This window comes from Bufo bufo, chromosome 7, assembly GCF_905171765.1.
Source record: "Bufo bufo chromosome 7, aBufBuf1.1, whole genome shotgun sequence".
Taxonomy (NCBI): Eukaryota; Metazoa; Chordata; class Amphibia; order Anura; family Bufonidae; genus Bufo; species Bufo bufo.
This window is the reverse complement of record NC_053395.1, coordinates 179,369,712-179,397,431: the sequence shown is the minus strand read 5'-3', so window position 1 is coordinate 179,397,431 and position 27,720 is coordinate 179,369,712. Positions and strand designations below refer to the sequence as shown.

The following is a 27,720-nucleotide window of genomic DNA, read 5'->3' as shown; positions in this document are numbered from 1 at the left end:
CGTTGCTCTGCCTGGAATACCCCTTTGTCTAGCCCAGTTCTATCAACCAAATGCTGCAATACCAAGCACAGCCATAGACAAGAGTGGCGCTGTTTCTCTAAAAGCCTTTTTTCTAATCTCAAATAACTATCTTCAAGATACTTCTTACTTCTTTGCTTCACTTTCCTTTTACACGGGACAACAGAGCAGCAGGTTGTCGGGAAGGCATCGTTTCTTCACGACAATCTGCTGCTCGCTGGTGGAGGGCACCACTGCATTTCAATGCAGCGATCGCCTCCACAGTACGTTTGCCGGCTGCAGATTGTGTTTACACAGCACCATCTGCTGCCAGAAAACGATTCAATTACCCAATAAACTAGTGAACCGTAATCGGTGGCACATTTACACCGGCCGATAATCACAAACGAGTGTTCGTATGAACGCTAGTTAGCGATTAGCATTTGGATTCTTGCCCCTTGTAAAGGGCCCTTAAGATAGGTCATCATTATCAGATTGGTGCATGTACCCTTGCTGCTCAGCTTTTCGGCAGTAGTTCCAGTGCAGTTATTAGGAACCAGTAATACTTAGCAACATCCATTATGTAGTAGACGGGACTGGTTACTGCAGCCCTGGTCCTACTGAAGTGAATGGGAGCAGTGCCGCAGTAATCAGCTCCGTCCACTACATGGTTGATTGAGCCGTGTAGTTCTGGCGCCTGTTTCCGGTGTCGGCGCTACTCTTGTACAGATGATTAACCAGAGCGTGGGGTGTTGCACCCATGTGGATCAGATATTGGTGCCCTATCCTAAGCTCTGTACTGGAGACTGCTTTAAAGTTTGTTTAGCCTTCAGTTAGGCAGTCTTTAATAAATGTATTTAATGACTCCTAAAAAATTGAAGACATGGTTTCCAAATTAAGTATTTCTCCTTCCCCTTCCATAGACTTCTATGGCCAGCATGTCTGTGTACTGTATGTCTTTCTGAACTTCCTCCTTCCTCCTCCCCTCTCCATAGACTTCTATGGGCAGCATGTCTGTGTGTATACCTCTGCACTTCCTCACTCTTCCTCCCCTATCTGTAGACTTCAATGGGCAGTATGTAATCTGATCCTTCAGTGAACTGGCAGTCTGTCTCGTATCTCAAGATGGATTGAGCAGAGAATGTTAGTTTAAGAAGGGGGTTGAAATAGACATTTTTCTCTAAGATGCATTACAAAGTTTCTTATATTCACTTGTACTATTGATTTATAGAAAGTGTGTTCAGGTGTTAGTGGCCATATTAATTGACTCACCAGGACAACCCCTGTCCATACTCCATAGTGAGCCAGAATGAAGAGCTGGACCTTACAGTACATGGCTGGTCATTCAGATTGCTGCAGGGGAAGTGTATGGCCAAGTGTGGCTTCCTCAGTGCTAACCACTGACCACTGTGGGTTAGAGAAGGGCTGGTCTTTGTGAGTATATTACATGTGTGATACTAAATATTTTTTCTGTGGCCTTTCCTTTCAGGGTTTATCATGGAATGAATTAAAATCTGGATTAATGCTTCCGGAGAGAGATCCTGTTTGGTATACTGCATGATCTACATAAAAAGGACTGATATGGTTTTGCTGCCTCCTTAGAACTACTGGGATCTACCTTTGAAGATGAGTTCAGAAGAGAAAGGCATATCGCCAGCTCACAAAATATCAACGCCAACGCACAAAAGTGCCTCCTCTTCTTCCTCCTCCCAGAGGGATAGCAGACAGGTAAGAATCATTTATTCTAATAGCCTCTGCAGTCAAGCCCTAGTTTGTCATCTCTGCGCTTCTCTCTACACAGTGAATTTTCTGTATCAGCTGCTCTCAGGATTTTTAAAGGAAAAGGATGCAGAATTGGAGCAGCAATTTTATGAGCCACTGTACATTATGCTTTAAACCATAAGAATTAAAGGGGTTCTTCAAGACTAGAAACTCCTTTTTATGGCCAAGAAGGGTTCAGAAATAAAATAAAAAAGACTCACCTGTCACAGGTACTCCCGTTTCAGCACCGAGATCCCCGCTGGACAGGAAGTGTGACCAGCCAGCCAATCAGTGGCCTCTGAGGTGGCTACAGTCACTTGCGGTGCCTACACACGTCACCGCTGAGGCCATTGATTAGCTGGCAGCAGTTACCCCTTTTGGAATAGATGATATAAGGTGCTGTAGTATTTTAGCATTTCTATTTTCAAATGCAATTGCAATAACTATAGTTGTACAAAATATGAGACCCATACATCTAGAAACCTATTAAAGTTTTTTCATCAGAGTAATACTCCAGGTACTGCCAACCTGGCCAAGTTGGGTAACCATGTATCAGTTCATCCTTGGCAGAATCAGACAACAGCCTGACATATAAAAAAATAAATTTGGAGTGTTGGCAAAAACCACCAGAGGGAGCTCCCTGCATAAGGAGGTATACAACACCCATTTGGTTCAGGGGAACTGTATAAATCCATATGCCACAAGTGGTGGCTTTAGGCAGCCAGAATTTTATAATTATAGTCTATGACTGGGTGAAGGGGAAAAAAGGGATTTGCAGCTTTGTAAACATGTATATAAAATTTAACTGTACATACTTTTAAGGAAAATGCTTATTATTTTTTTTGCATCCTTTCAAACCAACCCCTAGGAAAGGGTTGAGATAATATGTCTAAGGGTCCATTCACACATCCGTAAGTGTTCTGCGGATCCGCAAAACACGGACACTGGCAATGTGCATTCCGCAATTTGCGGACCGCACATCGCCGGCACTATAATAGAAAATGCCTAATCTTGTCTGCAATTGCGGAAATGGAAGCACGGATGCAGAAGTGCGGATCCGCAAATGCGGGTGCGGACAGCATATTCCGGCCCCATTGAAAATGAATGGGTCTGCACCCGTTCCGCAAAATTACGGAACGGATGCGGACCCATTTTGCGGACGTGTGAATGGACCCTTAAAGCACAGGTAGAAAAGCTAAGATGCACATTGGTCAGGCACAATTTACAGAGGATCACCACCAGTTAACTGTATGAAGTCCTGAAATGTCTCATGGTGGCTCTCACTACAGTCACAGATCATTGTTTTTTTTAACGCATCATTTCTGCGTTTTGGAAAAATCACAGCATGTTCTCTATTCTGCGTTATTCATCTCAGCTCTGGTTCAATAGAAGTGAATGGGGCTTCAGTTAAAAAATGGTTTGCATCCGGAAGCAATGCGTTTTTCACTGATGTTGCTAGGAGATGTAGATTGCTATTCTGTAGTTTTTTTTCTCACGTGTGTTAAAAACGCATCGAAAACTGATTGCACCCGCGCAGAAAAAACTGAAATACTGCACACAATCGCAGACAAAATTCACTGGACGTGTGTGCAAAACCACCAGTTTTTTCCTAAACAGACCCTGAGAGAATCCATAACGTGTGAAATAGGCCTAAGGCTACTTTCACACCTGCGTTTTTGCTGGACAGTTTCCGGCATGAGATCTGAAAACCACAGAAAAACGCTTCCGGTGGTATCCATTCAGAATGGATCTGGTTGTATTATATTGAAAATGAAGAAACTGGATCCGACACTAAAACCATTGTAAGTCAATGGGTGCCGGATCCGTTTTTTTCAGGTTATTGACTTAGGCTGAGTTTACACTTAAATTATTGGATCCTGTTCGTATAAAGGCGCAGAGGATTTTGGATCCTGTTCGTGACGCCAATTCTATGCAGCGAGCCGGACCGCAGGTGAAACACGTGAGGCTCACAGTGGGCCGATGGGGGTAGTAGTTCATTTACTCACGGTTATCAGAGCCTCCCTTGGCCGGCAGTGCAGTGGATGGGAAGACAGCACTAAATCCTCCGGGGCACTCTCGGTTGCAGGGAACACCAGCCAGATGGAAGTTGAGGTGCCCTTGATGGTGTAGGTGTTTAAGGTGCTTTAGTGGCTGGCCCCTGTGTTCGTGACACCAGCACCGTTAGGTGAAAATGTTGAGTGTAGTAGTAGTAATGAAGAATCAGTTTTCATAAAACAATTGAACATTTACTTGAATCAATAGTCTCAAGGCAGATGTTCCAGTCCATCAATAAAGTGCATTCATGTGGCATAAGTATTACACTTATCAGGTTTAGGCAATTGTCAGTTGAGGAGTTCTCTTTAAGGTTGACACATTACAGGCAAGACTTCTTATAGTTCTAATCTTAATCTACAGCACTCTGGCACTAAATATGCTGGTTTCGGTTTACTTTGAGCTATCCTATAAGGGCATTCTCCCTTGTGGCAGGCACCAGTCTTCTGCTACATTATTTGCAGGATGCTCTCCTAAAAAGGTTTAGGTATCCCGGAAGGCTTCTAGCGAATAAGGACAATTCTGCTCATTAATTATCCATTCGTGTCCCAGCACTTAGAAAGTTACTCTCAGGCACTTGTGCTGATGAGGTCCATAAGCTAGATTCAGCTATAACGCTCACTAGGCTTGCTTCAAATTTAGACATAGACTCACTGTCTGGTGCAGGGCGGATACAGACAGCAAGGGGCCCCTGTGCAAAGGATGTACCTGGGCCCCCCCACCCCCAAACCACACATGCAAATATAAACATATATCTGCAAATAAAAAACATCTTGTGAATATGTTTACAGTATGTATATATATTTTTTTCATACTAGGCCACGCCTCTAACTCTGCCCAAAGCATAACTATACACACCCAGTCCCCTTAAAGCCCCCACATAGTAGTTATATGTGCCCCCTCACAATAGTTATGCCAGATATGTGCCCCCTCACAGTAGTTATGCCAGATATGTGCCCCCTCACAGCAGTTATGCCCAGATATGTGCCCTTCACAGTAGTTATGCCAGATATGTGCCCCCTCACAGTAGTTATGCCCAGATATGTGCCCCTCACAGTAGTTATGCCCAGATATGTTCCCCCTCACAGTAGTTATGCCCAGATATGTGCCCCCTCACAGTAGTTATGCCCAGATATGTGCCCCCTCACAGTAGTTATACCCTGGGTGGAGCCTAACTATGAAGATACCGGAGGCTATAACGGGAGAAAGGAGCGGCGCCCGGGGATAATAGAAAGTGCAGGTAAATCCCTGGGCGCCGCTCTCCATGTCTGTATAGTTAGTTTAGATGTTTTATTCTAGTGAAAGGTACTCTTTAAGCCACACTTTATCAGTAAGATAAGATCTGAGCTATAATGAGTGTTTATGATGTCAGAGAGCAGAGATAAGGAGTCCGTCTGCTCCTGGTCTGACGGAAAAGACAGAAAATCCAAGGGGTGTTAATAGAGCGTGTAAGCTCTGTACAGAAAAAAGGGCTCCATATTTTTAATAAAGACCAATAAAAAAATATATTTTAGCTCAAAATGAGTACAATGCAATAATTTAAAAAATGCCCCAAAGGTGTACATGCAACGGGCACCTCCCCCCAGGTCCCTCTCTATCGCGCGTCCCAGGTGTAGGAATGCAGAGTGGTGTAGTGCGGCCTAAATGTCTTTTTGCGTGTCACGGTGCTCCTACCTGGATGTGGCTGGACCCCAGGCTTTGGCTCCGAAGCAATAAATAGGGGGATTAATTGAGGGATTTGAAGAAATAACTTAAGTCCAGGGGGCGGAGCCTAGCCACTAAAAAAGATGGCTGCTTGATTCTCCCACCCTGGGATGCTCTACAGCGGCTCACAGCACACCACACCTGACCTAAAGCACCTGTGAGGCGACCTCCTGAGGTCTGGTACCACAGCCCTTCTTTCTGGAGTGGAGTTTACCCTTTCTGTGTGGGGATCCAGCAGTCCTAGCTATACCTCGCTCCCTAGAGTGCCGCCTCATGGCGCGCCATTCCTCCTGCGCATCGGCCTCCTGCACGCCGCCGGGCAGTACGCAACTCTCTGAGGCATCCTTGCTCCATCAGGACGGAAGGAAAAAACAGTAAGCCTGCAAAAGCGACGGGGCAGTGTGGGGAAAAAATAAAATAAAATAACCCCCTTCCTCGGTAAGCTGTCTCTTAATATAAGTCACCCGCTCACCTCCCATGCTGTCCAACAAAGGAGTGACAGCCCTCCCCGACAAGCAAGAGGGAGCAGGGCCCTCATTATTGAAAGCAGCCATCTTGGGCACATGTGCAGCTAGGGATACAGCCCCACAGATAAAACCGCTCAACCAGCGCTGAATACAGAGTGGAAAGCAACAAAACAGGGGGCCACACTATATTACCCCCCTGCGGTATTTTCTCTAAAGAGATAATAATATCCCATACAGGGACTCTTGATACATACCTGAACATAAAACCATCTCTCTTGCTTTACCTCACAAGGGGTGGTAGCTGCAACAATCAGCGACCTTATCATGACCAAAAAAAAGAGGCAAAATAGCTGCCCCATGGAGATTAACAGACTTTTTTGAAACGGCCGCACCATCTGGGCTTACCAGGTCAGAATCCACAACCTCCACCCACACATAGTGCCACTGATAGCACTTTTGAATATGCAGAATCAGGAAAAAGAGGGGCAAATATCTTATTGTCTTTATCACCAAATAACTAAGGTCCAGTTCATAAAAAGAGTAATACGCTGGACGAGAATGGCGAAAATACTGCAGCACTACTTGAGTGTGATATCTCTCAGTTCCCAGCATCATCAGAGCCTGTTACAGTAGACACTCTAAAGGGCATGCTTATTGTCCTACAAAATTGGATCAACAAAAACGTATCATCCTCAATCCACAAACTCCAGTCCAAAGTATCAGCTATTGAAGAAAGAACAGATCACCTGGAACGCAAAATGCACACAACTAATTGGTAGATGCACATAACACTCTGGAGTGGCTCAAAGCAAAAGCCACGGACACTGAGGACAGATCTAGCAGAAACATTATTAAAGTACGAGGCATACCGGAAGAGGTGACTGCTTTTGAACTTATGGACTATCTCAAAAAACTCTTCCATACGCTAGTGCCTTCCTTAACAGAGATGGACCTCACTTTAGATTGCGCACATAGAATCCCTAAGCCTAAAGCAGCGCCAAGCAAAGCACCAAGAGATGCACTAGGGAGGATACACTTTTATCACATCAAAGATCTCATAATGTACGAGGCCCGCAAGTTTGGCTCGTTCCCACCACCTTACACTGATATATCTTTATTCCCGAAACTCTCTGCGGCTACGCTTCAAGCTAGAAGGGACTTCCTACCAATAACCAAGATGCTGAGAGACAAAGACATCGAATATCGTTGGGGACTCCCCATTAAGCTCCTAATATCCAGGACTAGATCAACCACAACCATCTCATCGGTGAGGGAGGGCATGGCCGTGCTGAAGAAGTGGAACATCACACCCCCTGAATCCTCTTCTCCTCGTACCTCTCGCAGAGCTCCACCGACGGTTACCGCCGACTGGACAACAGTTACTACTTGAGTATAACATAGGTTGCCACTATTGGTATAACTTATTATTATTCCTACAGGTGTGAATATTTCAATATTTTTTCACATGTTTTGAGCATCTGAAAGTTCTTCTAATGTCTTCCCCTATGTACTACAGTACACTACAGTTTCATATCAAAGGAATACCAGTTTTGCAAACTGGTACTTAAGTGCAGTTCAAGCTCTTTGCTTTCTTGTGTTTTTTCTGTTTATTCTTGTTACAGGACGACTTGGGCATCGGATACCTCATTAGCTTCTCAATCACGAAACATGTGGTCACTCCCCTGTGGAGCGAGGGCACGGCAGACAACAAAAAATATCATAGTCATATCTATAGCATCTCTTAATGTCAAGGGCCTCAACAGCCCTTATAAACGTAGCATGGTCTGGAGAGAAGCCAAATCTCTCAGCTGCGATATTCTTTTTGTACAAGAGACTCATTTTCACAAATTTAAGTCTCCTAAATTTACTAATAAATCATTTCCCCATATTTTTCTATCATCGTGCCTTGCGAAACACAGGGGGGTGGCCATAGCAATTAAGAACTCAGTTGCTTTCACTTTACATAATACCATCACAGATCCTTAGGGCTAATATGTGATGTTAACAATGTAACTTACACATTCATTAACGTGTACTTCCCCAACAGACACCATATGCGGTTTTGGGTAACTCTCTTGCCAAAGATAAGGTCGGTGAGCAAGGGGATTATGATACTGGGAGGAGACCTCAACACAATTCTGGATGCCCAGTTAGACACCACTGCCCCCGGAAGACGTATACCACCGCTAGCTTCCTCTCTGGTCGAGGAGGGGTTCTATGATGTATGGCGTTGTCAACATGGAGGTGAGAGAGATTATACGTTTTTCTCCCCTCCACGCCAATCATACTCAAGAGTCGATTTTTTTTTTAGTCAACAAAACTTCGTTACTCCAGGCAAGTTCCACAAGCATTAAAACAATCACATGGTCGGATCACGCTCCGATCACACTCACAATGTCAGAACATTTTTCATCTCCTCTCCCGTCCCAATGACGTTTAAATGATTCCATAATACACTACCCTGATCACGCAATCAAACTGAAGACTGAACTGTCATCATATTTTGAATTAAATGATACCCAAAACATAGACCCACAAATTTTATGGAATGCACACAAGGCGGTTATGAGGGGCATCTTTATTCAATTTTGCACTCAAGCAAAAAGGAAACGTAATAAAGAGGTCACAGAGCTAATCTATGTCTGGAATCCGTAAACAAATCCGCTGTCTCCCCCTCACACTCTGCAGCTGTGGGAGATCTCAGACACCGCTTACAAACATTACTTGCGACTCAACACAATTTTTTTTTTTTAAAGAATCCAAATGCAATGCTATATGCATAACAACAGGGCGGAAACCTTTCTAGCTAAAAAAAACTCAAACAAATATCAGCCTCCTCCCATATTGAATATAGATTCTTTCCTCAATTCTATTCAGTTACCCAAATTATCACAGGAACACTTAGAATCCCTATATACTCTTATCATGGCTGAAGAGATCACCGCAGCAATTAAAGCCCTCCCGCTAAACAAAGCACCAGGCCCTGATGGATACACTAATGCATATTATAAACACTAGTTAAGGTGTTTAACAAAGCAGCAGTGGAGGGGAATTTTCCAGCTGAAATGCTGATGGCACATGTAGTTACACTGCCAAAACCAGGCAAGGACCCAGTCTATCCTGCAAATTTTCGCCCCATCTCACTCTTAAATTCTGATGTAAAAATTTATGCTAAGATACTTTCAACACGTCTATAAAAAATTATCCCACTACTAGTACACCCAGATCAAGTAGGGTTTGTGGCAGGTACATAGGCCCCCGATATGAGAAGGTTCATCAATTTGATCCAGATAGCTGAAAAAGCTCGGACGCCTTCTCTGTTCCTGGCTTTGGAGGCAGAGAAGGCGTTCAACAGGGTATACTGGGGATACTTATCTGCCACACTGGACAAATTTGGATTTCAGGGCTTCCTCAAATCGGCTATACTCACCCCCTACTCATCTCCATCTGCCCGCGTATACACATTGGGTTTCCTATCAGACAAGTTTACTATATCCAATAGGACCAGACAGGGATGCCCATTATCCCCTATCATCTTCGCCTTGGTGATGGAACCCCTCGCAGAAACTATCCGCAACTCTCCTGACATATCATGGACTAAGGTGGATGATACCTCCCATGTTCCGGACCTTTATGCTGACGACGTTATATTATCTCTCTCAAGGCCAGAGTCTTCCATTATAGGAGTTCAAAGAGTGATAGACACATTCCAAAATATCTCCTATTATAAACTGAACCTATCGAAAACGCAGGCCTTCACAGTAGGCATGGACTCTACACTGAGGGCAAATTTAGTTTCCAAATACCCCTTTAGCTGGCAAGATAAAGGCTTTACATATTTGGCAATAACTCTTACGAATTCTAGCAAAGATCTATACTCGGCAAACTACCAACCACTGCTGACCAAAATCTCCTCTTTGATAGGAAAATTCTCCCAGCCACTTTTTTCATGGGCATGTAGACTAGCTATTATAAAGATGATGATGCTACCGACCATTTTGTATATATTCCGAACAGTGGTAATCCAGGTACCGGCAGCATATTTCCAGTCCCTACAAAAATTGCTCACTGACTTTGTCTGGGCGGGGAGGAGGCCTAGAATTAGCTTCTCCACAATGTCTAGACCTAGGGCGAAGGGGGGAATGAGCATTCCCGATGTTAAAAAATATTACTGGGCAAATATCCTCACTCAAATGAAAGATTGGTGGCTAAACAATAAAGATAAAAGATGGGTCGGCCTATAATTATCCACTAGTAGCCGCCCTCTCATTTCAGCATTTGATATACAACCTAAGAACAAGTTGTGAATTCTGTTCTCACTACTGAGTATGAAGGCATCATGCACAGCTTGGAAAAATGCACTACCGTATTTAACAGACTTACCCAAAGCCACAATAGAGAAGCTCCCTCTTCTCTATTTAAATGTCTGGATACATCTCGATAATTGGGTGACAGCGGGCTTGCACCGCATTAAATTAGAGGACTTCCTCTCATCCATTACAACCTCCATTAAAGGCATTTCTTTCTTTTACAATATATTATCTTCCCCTAACACTTCCGAAAAGCCAACCTTTGTGCTGAAATGGGAAAGGGAGCTGGAAACTACACATTCTGTAGAAGAATGGTATGCAACATTCCCTATAGTGAAGCAAGTATCCAGGGGCGCTACCCATTGGGAAACAGATTTTAAAATTCTCCTCCACGGGTACTTAACACCAGCACATATACATAAAATTAACCCCTCATATTCACCTTTATGCTGGAGGAACTGTGGGCATACTGGAACATATAAACATGTGTGGTGGGACTGCCCTCTGGTGCTTGCGTTTTGGAAGGCTACTTTTCTCCTACTTCGAACCATCACTGGGGTAGAAATACCTTTATCACCATCTTTAGCCCTATGTTTCGTAGGACTAGCCGACCTCCCTCCACATATGAGACACATATGAGACTAGTATGCGGTCAAGTAATCCTGGCAGCTAGAGCTATGATCGCAAAAGCCTGGAAATCCATCTCACCATTGACAATACAAGAATTAATGTCTACATTCTGAGCAGCTCATGATCTACAGAAACTATATGCTGTTAGAACATGCTCATGTGATATAGTGGCTCCAAGATGGGAGATATGGGTACATTTTTCAAACTCACAATCATCTTCAAATAGAGGATCATAGACATCCACCTTGATCGTGCAACCACGTTGAGCTACGCTACTTGGATTATGTAAAATACTGCATGTTGATATGCCTAAATCGCCGTGTTCTTATTTGTTTAACTCTGTTTTTATTTAGTTATGTGTTGGGTACAATTTCTTGACTATTTAAAAACTACTCTCATAACATATATCCCTGCGTGGATTATAAAAGCTACAAGCATCATATGTCATTTGTCTTTATTGCTGTACACTGTCAATTATTAATAAAACTTAACTTGGAAAATAACTTTAGTCCAGACCTTGAGATGAAGTTCAATGGCAGCTTTACTTGAATGAATGTTTCTCCAAACAGTTTCAGGCTTTGTCTTGGTTCCAGCAGGCTTTAGGCTACTTTCACACTAGCGTTCGGAGCGGATCCGTCTGATGTTTCATCAGACGGATCCGCTCCGATAATGCAGACGTTCGCATCCGTTCAGAACGGATGCGTCTGCATTAAAACTTAGAAAATTTTCTAAGTGTGAAAGTTGTCTGAGCGGATCCGTTCAGACTTTCCATTGAAAGTCAATGGGGAATGGATCCACTTGAAGATTGAGCCATATTGTGTCATCTTCAAGCGGATCCGTCCCCATTGACTTACATTGTAAGTCTGGACGGATCCGCTCGCCTCCGCACGGCCAGGCGGACACCCGAACGCTGCAAGCAGCGTTCAGGTGTCCGCTCACTGAGCGGAGCGGAGGCTGAACGCTGGCAGGCGGATGCATTCTCAGTGGATCCGCCTCCACTGAGAATGCATTGGGGCCAGACGGATGCGTTCGGGGCCGCTCGTGAGCCCCTTCAAACGGTGCGCACGAGCGGACACCCGAACGCTAGTGTGAAAGTAGCCTTAGCAGTAAACTGGGAGGCAAACTCAACTCTGCTATATCTTTCACTTACTCTTCTGTACTGACAAGCTAACTTGGTGTCTTTGTTTCCTCTTTATGCTGCACTTCACTCTTGTAGTCGGACTTATGTTCAGCCAAAAAGTAGGTTAAAATCCTGGCAGCTCCAACATGGAGTCTCAACTAGAACAAACCAGAACTGCCCCACTTCCTTCTGGTATCAAGCAGGACTGGCCCACTTCTGCCCAAAAGGGGGGAGAATGGAATGGTGAGTTCCATTCTGTCTAAGATAGCTCTGCCAGAAACGCCACCTGCTGGTGAACCAGGGACATTACATATGAACAATTGCATAAAAATATTAGGAATGCACATTGTGGAGGACCTTAACAAAATACATAAGATGATGTTTTGTTAGCCCATTAGAGATAGTAGCAGGGTGCACTCTGGGGTGTTACATACACAGCCTTTAAGATGCTAAATAGCACTGAGGGAAGAGGTAGGATACATTTGGATCTATTTGTTAATAGGGCATCTTGTAAGGTGGTCTCATAGTCCTTAATGGTTGGATTTGGACAACCTTTGTCCTATTAGAAATATATTTATGTCATGGGGTGGGTTCTCCCTTGCTCAGGACCACTGTCTGTCAGCCAGAGCAAAAAGCTGATGAAGAGCTGATCTTCAGCTTCCCTCAGCAATAACAGTCAATAATGACGGGTCCTCATTAGGGAAGAATTCAAATGGGTCAGATCGAGTACTGCCTGGCAGTCTGCAGTACAGTGGTTCCACGATGACCATTGTATGTTGAACTTGAAACCATTGTAACTTAAGTCCATAGATCTATGGAAAACAAGTAATTGGTTCCAAAGAGAAAATGAAGATTAAGAAAATGAGCAGATAACTATGACAGATAAATCAAGGACTTAAAGGGATTCTGTCAGCTAGGTTTAGACTCTAGAGCTGAGGACATGCGCTGCTAGATCACCACTAGCACGTCCACAATATACATTTCCCATAGCTCTGAGTGCTTTTATTCAGTCATAAAAACGATTTTATATATATGCAAATGAGGCTAGTAAGGAGCCCAATGGGCTGTTACCAACGTTTCAGGAGCCCAGCCATGCCCACTGTAAAGGAGCCCAGATCCGCCCTGCATCCTCCGAATCTCCTCCTTGCTCCCCCGACGTCACACAGTTAGAGCGCAGTAATCTCGCACATGCCAGCTAGCGCATGCGCAGTTCATTTCCTGAGGCTGCTGCCAGCACAGGGAAGGAACACTATGACGAAACTGCGCATGCGCTAGCTTGCGCATCGCGACATGACGGCGCTCTAGCTTTGACGTCAGGGAGCAAGGAGGAGATTCGGAGGATGCGGGCGGTGCTGGGCTCCTTCACAGTGGGCGTAACTGGGCTCCGTTAACGTTAGTAACAGCCCCTCGGGCTCCTTACTAGCCTAATTTGCATATATATATATATAATCGTTTTTTTGACTGAATAAAAGCACTCGCAGCTATGGGAAATGTATATTGTGGACGTGCTAGCGGAAATCTAGCAGCGCATGTCCTCAGCTTTATAGGCTAAGCCTAGCTGACAGAATCCCTTTAAAGTGGTTGTGTCACTTCGGCAAATAGCATTTATTATGTAGAGAAAGTTATTACAAGGCACTTACTAATCTATTGTTATAATCCATATTGCCTCCCTGGCTAGATTCATTTTTCCATCACATTATACACTGCTTGTTTCCATGGTTACGACCACCCTGCAGTCCAGCAACGGTGGCCGTGCTTGCACACTACAGGAAAAAACAACAGCCCATGGTCCTGTCCACCACAAAGACCGGTGGTTTTTCCTATAGTGTGCGATCACGGCCACCACTGATGGATGACTGGGTGGTCGTAACCATGGAAAACGAGGAGTGTATAATCTGATGGAAAAATGAATGAAAGGCCTAATTTGCATATTGAGAATAAGTACCATAACTCGTGAACGGAGCCTCGGATCTACAAAAGAAAAACAGCGTTTTAATAAGGTGAACCGCCGTTATGTGTCTATGCAGACAGTTAGATAGGGAGGTCACTTTAATTCCTGCCTCCGTCATCTATATGGTGGCAGACGGCCTCCTCGGTTATGACATGTGGCTAATGACAGCAGAATGCAGTTATGCTCCTCAATGCAGATTTCCAATTACTGTGATAATTTGTTGATGATGGAATTTTATATCAAGAGCGAGTGGCATACCTTTGTTTGGCACTAGGCACTGGCAGCAGTCGAATGCTTTCCGTAGCTCAGCTTTTTATTGTTTGCTGAGGCTGCGCCGCGGTAATGCTATAGCTGACTCCGGTGCAGACTCTCGTATGTGCGGCCATTAATCTAAACGCTTCAATTATCAGTTTGGTATCACTGGGTCTGGTGCGGTGTGTGGAAATCCGTCTGCTTACATTATTTGTAAGTTTAGGACAAAAGTTGTACAATTATTAGAAATAGAGATGGTACCTTCATAGTGACGGGATCACCAAGACAGATCCCTTTAGCCCAAACTTGTGCCCTGAACTACTGTGTACACTTGCGTCTAAGGCTACTTTCACACTCGCGTTTTGGCTTTCCGTTTGTGAGATCCGTTCAGGGCTCTCACACATGGTCCAAAACGGATCAGTTTTGTCCTAATTCATTCTGATCATATAAGGATCTGCTCAGAATGCATCAGTTTGCCTCCGTTCAGTCACCACTCCGCTCTGGAGGCGGACACCAAAACGCTGCCCGCAGCGTTTTTCTGTCCGTCGGATGCGGAGCGAGACGGAGCCGTCCTGACACACAATGTAAGTCAATGGGGACGGATCCGTTTTCTCTGACACAATAGAAAACGGATCCGTCCCCCATTGACTTTTCGTCAAGACGGGGGATCCGTCTTTGCTAAATAAGACATAATACAACCGGATCCGTTCATGACGGATGCATGCGGTTGTAGTATTGTAACGGAAGCGTTTTTGAAGATCCATGATGGATCCACAAAAAACCCTAGTGTGAAAGTAGCCTAGTATGCTAATGTCATAAGACTCTTTCGTTGCTGCATTGATCCCTATCTACTATCCAGTTTCCCAAGCCAAACATTTATACCAGTTTGCAGTCCACACGATTGTATTACAGCTCTGTAATACATGGCGCTGGATCCAGTTATAGATCCGAACCTGTTTAAGATATATAGGATCCAGTCGATTAAGACTCTGCCGGATCTGCCCGCTGCATCGAAAGTATTTATATGATAGAGGGGGGCACAGTGTCAAAATGGTTACCCCCTGTTTCTTTGCTTCAGTTCAGACTTACAGATGCTGTTGTATTGTGTTTGTATGTTCCATGTTGGTTTAGTTGATGCCGTTCCTAAAAATTAAAGGGATTTTCCAAAATTTGGATATGGATGGCCTATTCTCGGGATAGGTCATCAGAATCTAATCAGCGGGTATCCGACTTCCACCACCCCTGCCGATCAGCTCAGATGTTTGACGAGGCCGCGGTTCTCCAGTGAGCGCTGCAGCCTATTCCTGGGCCAGTGACGTCACATTCATCGGTCACATGGCCTACGTGCAACTCAGTCCCATTCCAATTAAGTGGGCTGAGCTGCGTTATCAAGCACAGCTTCTATCCAAGGGGCTGTGCTGTGCTTGGTTAGCTGCGAGGAGGCTGCAATGCTCACCAGGACACCGCAGCCTCTTCAAACAGCCGATCGGCCATTCTGGGTGTCAGACCCTCACTGATTGTTCTCCAGAACTAGGCCTGCTTATAAGTTGTTAAAGGAGCAGACACAGAAAAAAACACTTCCATCAGATGTTCAACATGTCAGGTTGTCTAGATACAACAGCCGGGTCTTTCACTGCTGCTAAGATTGTGCTGGCTCAAGTGTCAGAAATCACTAAATTGTGTTCCACTGGTGCTCCTTACCTGCCGCCATCTCCCTCTGCCGTACGGGTATGGCCACCAGAAGGCTCAGCTGTTCCACTGCTCCAGTTCCCTGGCGGTCTGGTGTCCCTCTGCTTCCCACAGCCACCACATAGCACTGCTTCGTCCATGCCACAGACCCTGAGGCCTGCTTCTTTCCTTCCACTGTCTCTCTGCCCATAGGGTGCATGCAGGGGTGTAGCTATAGGGGGTGCAGAGGTTGCAGTCGCTACCGGGCACAGGAGCCTGAGGGGGCCCAATGACCCTTGTTCCACATTAAAAGACACCAGTATTATAGAAAGTGCATGCTGGGAGGGCTCTGTTATAGATTTTGCACTGAGGCCCAGAATGTTCAAGTTAGTCCTCTGGCTATGGGGAAGGGGTTAGGTCAAGAATAAGGGCTATAGGGAAGGGGTTAGGTCAAGAATATGGCATGGGGGGTTGCTGTTTCAATTTTTGCCTCAGGCAGTAGAAAGGTTATCTGCTCCCCTGGCCACAAAGCACTGAGGGAAGGGGGGCCCAAGATGAACTCTTGCACCAGGGCCCGTGAGCCTTAATCTACACCCCTCTGTGCATGGTCTCTCTCTGGCTCTTGAAGGGCAAGTGCATGCACCTAAATCTTCCCCAGCTTATGTCCGATCACCACAGGATACTTAAGGCACCTTCCACTGTCGGAAGATGCCTGAGCGATAAGAATTAGTTGTCTAGTTGCCTGCAGGAGTGAGCTACTTGTCTTGTTTGCCCCTTCACTGCCAGCCTGACCTCTGCCAGATCTTTACCCTAACCCTGAGCCGCCTACCATAACCCTCGGACTGCCTTTAGATTGCACAAACTCTGCCTGCCCTGACCTCAGATTATCCCTGATTATGATCTTACCTGATCCCTCAGTGCCACGCATCAGTGTCTCTTGATCCCTGTGGGTCAGCCGTCACATAAACAGAGATTGCTCCAAGAGATAACAGCCTGTCCTGCAGCTGGGTCTAAAGGCAATGCACACCTTCATGTACAGTTTTTTTATGATTGCATTTTACCTATTTTGGGCTAAAAATAATTTTTTTAAATTGGTCTTTCTTAAAAATATTGAGCCGTTCTGTCACAAAGGAGTAACTGTTTTTCTATCTGTGCGAATTGTATTTTTTGCTTTTACTTTGTGCCCTAATAATACTTATCTCTCAATTACTAAAAGGTCATAAACAATTTTTTTAAGATCAGAGATGAAGAGCCATCAGCTGGGCTGCCTGACAGAACAGATTGAAAATTCTGTTGCTAGAGAATCTCAAGGCTGCACAAAGACAGTGGTTTAACAGTTTTAATAAAGGCCAATTAAAAAAAAAAAAAAATTGCCAAAAATGAGTACAATGCAGTAATACAAAAAAAATATCTTTTAAGGGTGAAGACTGGGGGGGCGATGTAATTAGATGAAGCACTTAGGAGTAGCGCCAACACAAATCTGTTCAGTACATAGACATAGAGGACCGACATCTGTTTTGTTGCAAATTGAGCAAAGTGAGAGTGCTTTTCAGATTTCGAAACTCCCATTGATTTTAATAGGGATCAATAAACAATAGTACAAAAATAGGCAAACATTAATCTGAATGCCAAGTATAACAGTTCTAAGTAAGATATTGATGCCATGTCTACCTGACTTCAGGCAATGTTACAGATATGAGTTGTATCGATTCATAATGAGGCCATACTGTACACCTGCACGCTTCTGATTTCATACAAAGGTATGTGGAGGTTTTTTGCCTTGTTGTATGTTCCATTGCATTCTGTATTATGAAAGAGTCATACCACAGAATATGGAGGTACCTATTCAATCGTATCGGCTCAGTGCTACAGCTTTGCCATGTACATGATGCCTTATCGAGAAAACTCTGTCATCTTGTTGTCAGGATTCATGGGGCCCGAGACATCAGATCTGCCTCCCCCCCCCCCCTTTATAATGTTCTATCCTAATGATATGCCGTAATATAACAGCATGAGAACACTCCGTTAATCATATATGCGTGCAGCAGTGCATGCTGGGATTTATTAATTGATACAGAATGAAATGAGAATCAAAATAATCTAATCAAATAAAGCAAAACATCTAGTTTGTACTGCCATATTGAACGATGCACCGTATCCTTTAAGCTTGGGAAATGTAATGATTATACGCCAAAAAATAGCATCAATACCTAATCCTAACAGATTCTCCACGGTAGAGCACCGCCATACTAATGCCTGAAAATGTTATATCAGATTACATCATGCTACCCTACTGATGCATTTCATTATAGTAGCTCGTAGAACATGCATGCGTTCTTTTCTTAATTCATTTGGTTATTACAAATGTTCCGTGTATTTCCACCATGGGCAGCCATAAAGAATATCGAGATGCCTTCATTGTAGGGGGGAGATTTATCAAAACTGATGTCAAGAAAAACTGGCTTAGTTGCCCATAGCAACGGGTCAGATTGATCTGGTAATTTTTTTTTAAAGGAGCTTTGAAAATGAAAAGTGGAATCTGATTGGTTGCGAAGGGTAACCGAGCCAGTTTTTTAAATCTCCCCCACTATCATGGCTCACTAGATTTTCTATATACTCGGTGTGGTAGCCTTGTGCTTCTACTCAAATACAATATAAGGCCTCATGCACACGACCGTTGTTGTGTTCCGTTCCGCAAAATGGGGTTCCGTTGTTCCGTGATCCGTTTCCGTTTTTGTTTCCGTGTGTCTTCCATTATTTTTGGAGGACCACCAGACATAAAGGAAGGTAAAAAAAAGTCTAAGACAGGTTTGCCATGGAAATTATGGGAATTAAACGGACGCGGACGACAATCTTGTGTGCCTCCATGTTTTTTAGCGGTCCCATTGACTTGAATGGGTCCGCGAACCCTTTTCCGCGGACAAGAATAGGACAGATTATATTTTTTTGACGGACTGGAACCACGGATCACGGACGCGGATGGCAAACGGTGCACTATCTGCATTTTTAACGGCTCCATAGAAATGAATGGGTCCGCATCTGAAACGCTAAAATCGGCGGAACGGACGCGGAGACAATCAACGGTCGTGTGCATGAGGCCTAATGATGAGAATAAGCTCTGATGTAAACCTCTCTGACCACGGTATGATTAACCGAACTGTAACTACGGTAGCTGTTTCATAGACCACGAGCCCTTTAATGCTTTCCAAGTGGATTGTGGTTGTTGAGAAATATTCTCCGCTATCTCTTCAATGGATCTTTCACTGTGTTGCAGTTGTGGTCTGCTGGTAGATCCATCTTCATAATCATGACAAATGATAAATAAAAAAAAAAAAAAATCTCTCTCTTAGGCTACATGCACACGGCCGTTGTGTGTTTTGCGGTCCGCAAATCACGGATCCGCAAAACACGGATGGCATCCGTGTGCGTTCCGCAATTTGCGGAACGGCACAGACAGCCTTTAATATAACTGCCTATTCTTGTCCGCAAAGCGCGGACAAGAATAGGACAGGTTATATTTTTTTTTGCGCACCACGAAACAGAGCAACGGATGCGGACAGCACACGGAGTGCTGTCCGCATCTTTTGCGGCCCCATTGAAGTGAATGAGTCCGCATCCGAGCCGCCAAAACTGCGGCTCTGATGCAGACCAAAACAACGGCCGTGTGCATGAGGCCTTATCCTGTCCCACACTGTATCTATTCTGATTATTACCATCTGTTTGTGGTTGATATTGACCAGGCTCTGCGATCCCTTACAACGGCATTGCCATTCTACCTGGAATCCAATCACTACGTCCTTTTTGCCAACTTTTGTGCCCATACCCGATAGAGCATTTTATTTCATCACAGGACCATCTATTCTGTCCATCGGGCCAAGCTGGGCAGTCCATCACTAGGGAGGGCGAATGCAGGTATTTTTGCATTAGATAGTGGTGTGATTTAGACAGATTAGGGACATCTAGGGTATAGTCCCAGCAGTGTGTCCCTCTGTCTTGGTACTCACGTACCCTTCACCCTATCTATTTCTTACGCTATCCCTGTTTATGGTTCCTTCCCGTCTCCGTCTATTTTTTCAGGAGACTAGTGTAACCAGTGGTTACAGATATATTCTCTTCTTGAGTGTCTATATTTAAGGGCCTATCTTTTTATGATTGACATAATTAAATGTTAAGTTTTAAACCAAATGAAATAAGCTACCCACAACCTGTTAATTTGTTCTAGATCAAAAGGGTTTAGCTCGCTATTTAGTGATTGTAGCCTGACCCGCTGAAATACGGTTCTGTAAACTACATTGACTCATTTTTCTATCACATTACACACTGCTTGTGTCGATGGTTATGACCACCTTGTAATCCAGCAGCGGTGGCCGCGCTGGCACACTATGGGAAAAAGCCCTGGCCTATGCACCCTTCCGCGGTCCCGTCCACCAGAGTGGCCAGCACATTTTCCTAGTGCACGACCACTGCCGCTGGATTAAAGGGTGGTCGTAACCCCTGGATACGAGCAGTGTATAATGCGATAGAAAAATGAATCCAGCTAGCAAAGGAGGCAATATGGACAATCACAATACATTAGTTAGGGCCTTGTATTAATTGAGTCTACATGATAAATGCCATCTGCTGAAGTGAGACAACCCCTTTAATTTCTGAATCGTTACAACATGGTAAAATCTGGTTGTTACAATAAATATGTATTAACTATATCAGTTCTACGTTTGATTGATTTACTTCTCTTTATTGGCAAGCTATGCACGAACTAGATGATGCAAGCGCTTCTACTAAATGTACATGCACAAACAGCTGACAGTACAGCTCGTTAACACAACAGTAACACTTCCAAGAGATCTCCAATAGATATGTTCCCCGGCATTTATAAAGCGATAGAAGCCGACAGCTGATGTTGCATAATCCTGCATAATGAGTTTCTTTATTTCCCAACAGGCCGTCTTCCTGGTGGCACCGATTTCTATCACAAAGCCAGTAATTCATGCTTTAACCTAAACTAATTTGACAGTTCTTTTTTCAAGCACTTGTACCATTGCATCTTTACCACATGTTGTGTACACCAGTGACATATGTCTGTGGCCGTGACAGGGCACTGCACATGTATTTAGTCAGTGACATTTCGTAGTTTCAGAATTGACACCCTAGAATGTAGGCTATGTGCACTTAAGATGGTCACTGATTCCTGATATGTCATGCCATGATGGGTATTCTGAAGAATATTAATAAAGTTAGTCAGATAAAAGCGCTATGGTGTCTACGCTGCAGCAAAGACCAGATCCCTGTATAAGGATGAAAACCAGGGGAGCACTAGGACAACGGCCTCAGGAGTAGCCCAAAGTCAAACTAGTTAGTTGGCACAGTGGGTCCACACCTATTATCCGTTATAGGCGGCAGTGACTGCTGCCAATAGTGGTTCATGGCCATGGCCTCTACAGTTCCTGCCAGGTCCTCTGGTCTGCTTGACCTTGTAAAAGAGCTATAATCCATTTGTCTGCCTGTGTACCGACATCTACCTGTCTGCTGGACGCTGATTTATCTGCCGCCTGATCTGCCCTGTGCCTGTTCACCGTGCTGACCCTAAGCTACCTGCCCTGACCTTTGGACTGTATTCAGATTTGCACATACTCTGCCTGCCCCTACCTCGGCCTGCTTCCTGACTACGTGTATAGCCGGATCCCTTGGTGTTCTGTCTCTGACACCCGTGGGTTGGCTGCCAACTACACTGGGGTTATTCCAAGAGGTAGCAGCCTGGTGTCTACCCTGCAGCAAAGACCAGATCCCTGTATAAGGGTGAAACCAGGGGAGCACTAAGACAACGGCCTCAGGAGTAGCCCTAAGTCAAACCGGTTAGTTGGCACAGTGGGTCCACACCTATTATCCGTTATAGGCGGCAGTGACTGACGCCAATAGTACAGTTAGTGCCAATAAATGTGTATACCAAATGACTGCTCAGACTCCATATAATACATTTTCTTGCAAAAAAAAAAGAAACAAGTGAATTTCCCTAAATTAGTTTTGGGTCTGGTTCAATAGAATCAGCCGTGAGTTTCGATCTAAGCTCATAATGCCCTGAAAAGTCATGTATGACACTCTGAGGCCTCCCAGGACTGTATACAATCCCTTTCAAGCTCTTTAAAGCCAAAACAGCATTAGCAATGTCAAAGGGCTGAAAATTAGTTTTCCGAGCATCTCCTACCAATGTTTTGTGAAAACCATGGGCCAAATATGGATAGTGTGTGCGTTTGTGGTTTTCGTGGACCCATAGACTATAATGTGTGTGTGAGAGACATGTGGAAGAGGCCTATAAGGGCTCCATTCACACATCCGCAATTCCATTCCGCATTTTGCGGAACGGAATTGCGGACCCGCACTTCCGGGTCCGCAATTCCGATCCTGGAAAAAATAGAACATGTCCTATTCTTGTCCGCAATAGCGGACAAGAATAGGCATATTCTCTTAGTGTCGGCAATGTGCGGTCCGCAAAATGCGGAACGCACATTGCCGCTGTCCGTGTTTTGCGGATCCGTGGATCCGCAAAACACACACGGATGTGTGAATGGACCCTAAGGCTGAGGTATACATGAGAGCAATGGTAGTAACATAATGTGTATAAAGCCTTACACCCTGTTATCATAAGATAGGATTCCCCATATTCACTAGGCTGTGGCTTGACTGACAATAAAAATCAGTATGGAAGTTACCGTAAGTACTTATCGAGTCTAATATATTTGTCCTATGGAGTTTCAGACTCAAAGTAATGCAGATATGGAAAAATGGAGTCATCTGGTCCACTAAGGCACTTAAAGAAGTGTTAATGCATACCCATACTACACAATGTTGTCACCGATGCAGCCAGCCCCAACATGTTTCCTGCTATTCACTGCATGGTTTTCAGCGCTGGTGGCTGCCTGAAAGTGAGTGGTGGGGGTTCCGGTTGGGGTCCCCCTCCACCAATCAGATATTGATGACCTAGCCTGAGGATAGGTCATCAGGCTCGAAGTCCAGTAAAACTACTTGAAGGCCCATGATTTTGAATGCCAGTAGGGTGTCCAATAAGTTCCATTAGTCGTGAAAGACGTTCACAAATTTTTAGCATTAGGATGTATCTGAGGAGGCACTTAATAAAGCACATGTACAACGGTTTATAAAGCATCCGGTTGTTTAAGTGTTTTCCGTATGCCTAACTGTTTTTAAAGGAATCCTGTTTTTAAAGACCTGTGATGGCTAACCTCCGGCACTCCAGCTATTGGTAAAACTACAACTTCCAAGATGTACACTTGCTTGGCTGTTCTCAGAACTCCATAGAAATGAATGGAGCATGCTGGGAGTTGTAGTTTCACCACAGATGGAGTGCCGGAGGTTAGCCATCACTGCTCTAGGCAAAGCTATTAAAGTACACTGTGTTAGGCTAGGTGCATGATCTGAGGGAGGATGAGGTGTATGAGAAAGAATGCTAAGGTGACAACCAGTGTCATGCACCCACCCCTCATCTCCAGGTTCTAGACATAACACAGTGTATTAATTCTGCCCAGAATGTTCCTCTAACTGTATCATCATGTGGATGGCGCCTCACATGCCGCGTAGTTGATGTATTCTGTGGAGTTAGCTTTGTTCCTTGCATAAATACATTTTAGCTGTACTTATTAAAACATTCATCATTTTTATATTAACAGGAAGGAGACAGCTGGGAAATCATAGAGGGACTGAAGATAGGACAGACAAGTGTCCAGAAACCGGAAAAACATGAAGGATTCATGCTGAAGAAAAGAAAATGGCCACTAAAAGGCTGGCATAAAGTAAATATTGATACTTATTGTATCACTCATAGTGTTAAAATGTACACATAAACCAGGGGCCAAGCAACGGTATAAGGTAACAAAAAATGCATCATTTGGCCGTTGAATCCCTCGCCGATCCAGTGCTCCTCGAGACAATTTGTTTACTGGGCTGCAGCGATGATTTTGATGACATGTGACCACTGCAGCCAGTAACTGAACATCTGCAACCAATCCCTGGCGTAAATGATGTACCGCTCACTGCAACCCAGTGGACAAAGACTGGCGGGGAGAACAGGTACGCCAGTGCTGAAGTAGAGGGGGTGGATTCATCAGGTAAGTAATGCTTAGTTCATTATTTTATACCGTTGCCCGTCTTTGTCCCAGTTTTTTAGAAGCTTGGTCAATCCCTTTAAAAATGTAATTCCTGACTGTGTCTACTGCTTTGTGTATAATTTGCACCTGTATGCTGACGCCCAATTTACAGTCTTGGGATCACATTTTCTTTTCATCATTAAAAGGGTTTTCCTCTGGATAGGTAATCAGTATCTGATCAGTGAGGGTCTGACACCAATGACCCCCGCCAATCAGCTGTTTGTGAAGGCATCGGCGCTCACAGCAGCGCCACAGCCTTCTCTCATCAAGCACAGCGCCGTCCATTTGATAGCGGCTGTGCTTGGTATCGCACCTCATTCCCATTCACTTCAATGGGGCTGAGTTGCGCCTATGCCATGTGACCGATGAACGTGACATCACATGGTCTAGGGTGAGCTGCAAGAAGGCTGTGGCGCTACTTTGAGTGCTGGTGCTTTCTCAAACAGCTGACCGGCGAGGGTCTCAGGTGGCAGACCCCCACTGATCAGATACTGAAACCCTATACAGAGGATAGGTCATGAGTAGAAATGTCTCGGAAAACCCCTTTAAAGGGAATGTGTCATCAGAAAATGAACTATTGTTTAAATCAATTAATCTTTACTTGATCCAATTATTATTTTTATTTTTTTCAGGCAGCAGACTGCATGGTCCATGTGGCTATTGTAAAGTAGATCTCTGAAAGCTCAGGCAAAATGTCCACCAGCATAATCATATACAAAAATTAGAATGAAAAGAATCAAAACAGGTTAAAAAAAGAATATGTGTCAGTATCTGGTTTTAATTAGTAAAAATTATAGATGATAGCTTTGCCTATAAGATAACCACACTGCGGCCATTAAAAGAGTGATGAGAGGAAGCATGAGATAATCTTGCAGGCATTGTTTGACAGTCTACACAATCTTCGCATGTTCCTGATAGTCTTAGAAAACCTGCAGAGAACATGGGTTCATTTTCTGCTGATGTGTACCATGCTGCTGGTGAACAGCGAAGGGACACAACCTAGTCAGGTGGTTGGCCTGTGCAGTCAATGGACAACAGGCATGGCTCCTGCTACATCCGGTTGATACAGTAGTGAGTGTGGAACCACTGTGTGAAGCAATACCTCCTACATGCATGATCCTGGCAGTTCCCTGGTTTTCACCTGTTAACCGCTGTACAGGGACCTGGACTTCACTCCAGGGGAACCACCAGGCCACTGCCTCCTAGTGTAGTCTTTGTGTGATTGACAGCTGATTAACCCCTTAAGGACTTAGGACGTACCGGTACGGCATGTTTCCCGTGTCCTTAAGGACCCCTGACGTACCAGTACGTCATGTGTTGTTCCGATCACCGCCGCCCGGCGGGAGATGATCGGAACCCAGTGCCTGCTCAAATCATTGAGCAGGCACCTTGGCTAAATGCGCGGGGGGGGTCCCATGACCCCCCGTGTCGGCGATCGCCGCAAACTCCAGGTCAATTCAGACCTGCGGTTTGCGGCTTTTACCTGTGCTTGCGGCGGTGATCGGGCGTGCCATCGGGTCCCCATGCGGCTGTAGGCCCGATGCCATGGAAGTCAGCGCGATGCCTAAGGAAGGCATCGCGCTGCCTTCCGGTGACGAGCCTGTGAGATCCAGCCCCCTGGATCTCACAGGCCGGAAGCTGTATGAGTAATACACACAGTATTACTCATACAGCCAATGCATTCCAATACAGAAGTATTGAAATGCATTGTAAAGGATTAGACCCCCAAAAGTTCAAGTCCCAAAGTAGGACAAAAAATAAAGTGAAAAAAAAGTTTTAAAAAAAAGTTTTTCCCCAAAAAAATTTAAAGTTTTAAGTAAAAATAAACAAAAACTTCATTTTCCCCAAATAAAGTGAAAAAAAATTGGTGAGAAATAGGGGGGATAAAAAAAGTATATATATTAGGTATCGCCGCGTCCGTATCAACCGGCTCTATAAACATATCACATGACCTAACCCCTCAGAAGAACACCGTAAAAAATAAAAAATAAAAACTGTGCTAAATAAACAATTTTTTGGTCACCTTACATCACAAAAAGTACAACAGCAAGCGATCGAAAAGGCGTTTGCCCACCAAAATAGTACCAATCTAACCGTCACCTCATCCCGCAAAAAATGAGCCCCTACCTGAGACAATCGCCCAAAAAATAAAAAAAATATGGCTCAAAATATGGAGATAACAAAATAAGGAGCTAGATATAATGGGTACACGTCCCTATGATATAACAAACAAAAATAATAATGAGGATGCTTAAAATGGAGCAAAATAATAAATATTTTATTCGTGCTCTTATTGGAAAGGGGTGAAACCTATATAAAATACCTGACTAATCCGTCTATCCAAATTAATGTATCCTCATGTATGAATAGTGACACTGCCTAATATAATATATAGGAGGCCTATTAAAGATATCATATAAGGATAGACGTACTGATATAACTAAAAACCACCGCACTGATAATCGGATATAGTGCTCTGAACGGCCAGGTTCTGCCTGTACAATTATAATGTGCTGGTAGAAATAGATGCTAAAGTGTGCTATATCCCCTGGGGAATTTTATTGTATTTTAAAATCCCAGGTCAATCAAGGAAATAACACACGCAGCAAACAAGTAAGCTGACCAGTGACCGGCGTGTCACTGAGCAGTGGCGGTTAGTGAGAGGAGCGGCTGTGCACTATGCCGACTCACAGACTCTAACCACCATATAGGTGAGTAAACCACGCAGACCAATGCTGATGTTGGCAAAGGATACGCTCCAACAATCAGCAGGTCTGTACACACTGAGCTACGGCTCTACGCGTTTCTGTGCAGCTGGTTCATGCACTTCATCAGGAGCCAAGTAGCTACTACACCTAAACTGCCTAAAGCCGATATCAAGAACTTTAGTCTTAGGTATTTTATATAGGTTTCACCCCTTTCCAATAAGAGCACGAATAAAATATTTATTATTTTGCTCCACTTTATGCGTCCTCATTATTATTTTTGTTCAAAATATGGAGACACTAAAACATCATTTTTTTTGTTTAAAAAAAGCTGTTATTGTGTAAAACTTACATAAATTAAAAAAAGTATACATATTTAGTATTGCCGCGTTCGTATCGACCGGCTCTATAAAAATATCACATGACCTAACCCCTCAGATAAACACCGTAAACATTTTTTAATAAAAACTGTGCTAAATAAACAAATTTTTTTCACCTTACATCACAAAAAGTGTAATAGCAAGCGATCAAAAAGTCACACGCACCCCAAAATAGTGCCAATAAAACCGTCATCTCATCCCGCAAAAATTCTACCCAAGGTAATCGCCCAAAAACTGAAAAAATTATGGCTCTCAGACTATGGAAACACTAAAACATGTTTTTTTTTGCTTCAAAAAAGAAATCATTGTGTAAAACTTACATAAATAAAAAAAAGTATACATATTAGGTATCGCCGCATCCGTGACAACCTGGTCTATAAAAATATCACATGATCTAACCTGTCAGATGAATGTTGTAAATAACAAAAAATAAAAACGGTGCCAAAACAGCTATTTCTTGTTATCTTGCCTCACAAAAAGTGTAAAATAGAGCAACCAAAAATCATATGTACCCTAAACTAGTACCAACAATACTGCCATCCTATCCTGTAGTTTCTAAAATTGGGC

General features: G+C 44.0%; 1 protein-coding gene across 5 annotated transcripts in view; it reads left to right on the top strand.

Moving 5' to 3' along the window:
* OSBPL6 (oxysterol binding protein like 6) overlaps positions 1-27,720 on the top strand; it is a 284,303-nt gene that overhangs the window by 148,739 nt on the left and 107,844 nt on the right. For all 5 annotated transcript variants that reach the window (XM_040441312.1, XM_040441315.1, XM_040441310.1 and 2 more), the window contains 2 exons: positions 1,487-1,725; positions 23,592-23,714. In XM_040441312.1, the coding sequence (XP_040297246.1) occupies positions 1,624-1,725; positions 23,592-23,714 (225 nt within the window). In that variant the 5' untranslated portion in view covers positions 1,487-1,623. The remainder of the gene's footprint in view (positions 1-1,486; positions 1,726-23,591; positions 23,715-27,720) is intronic.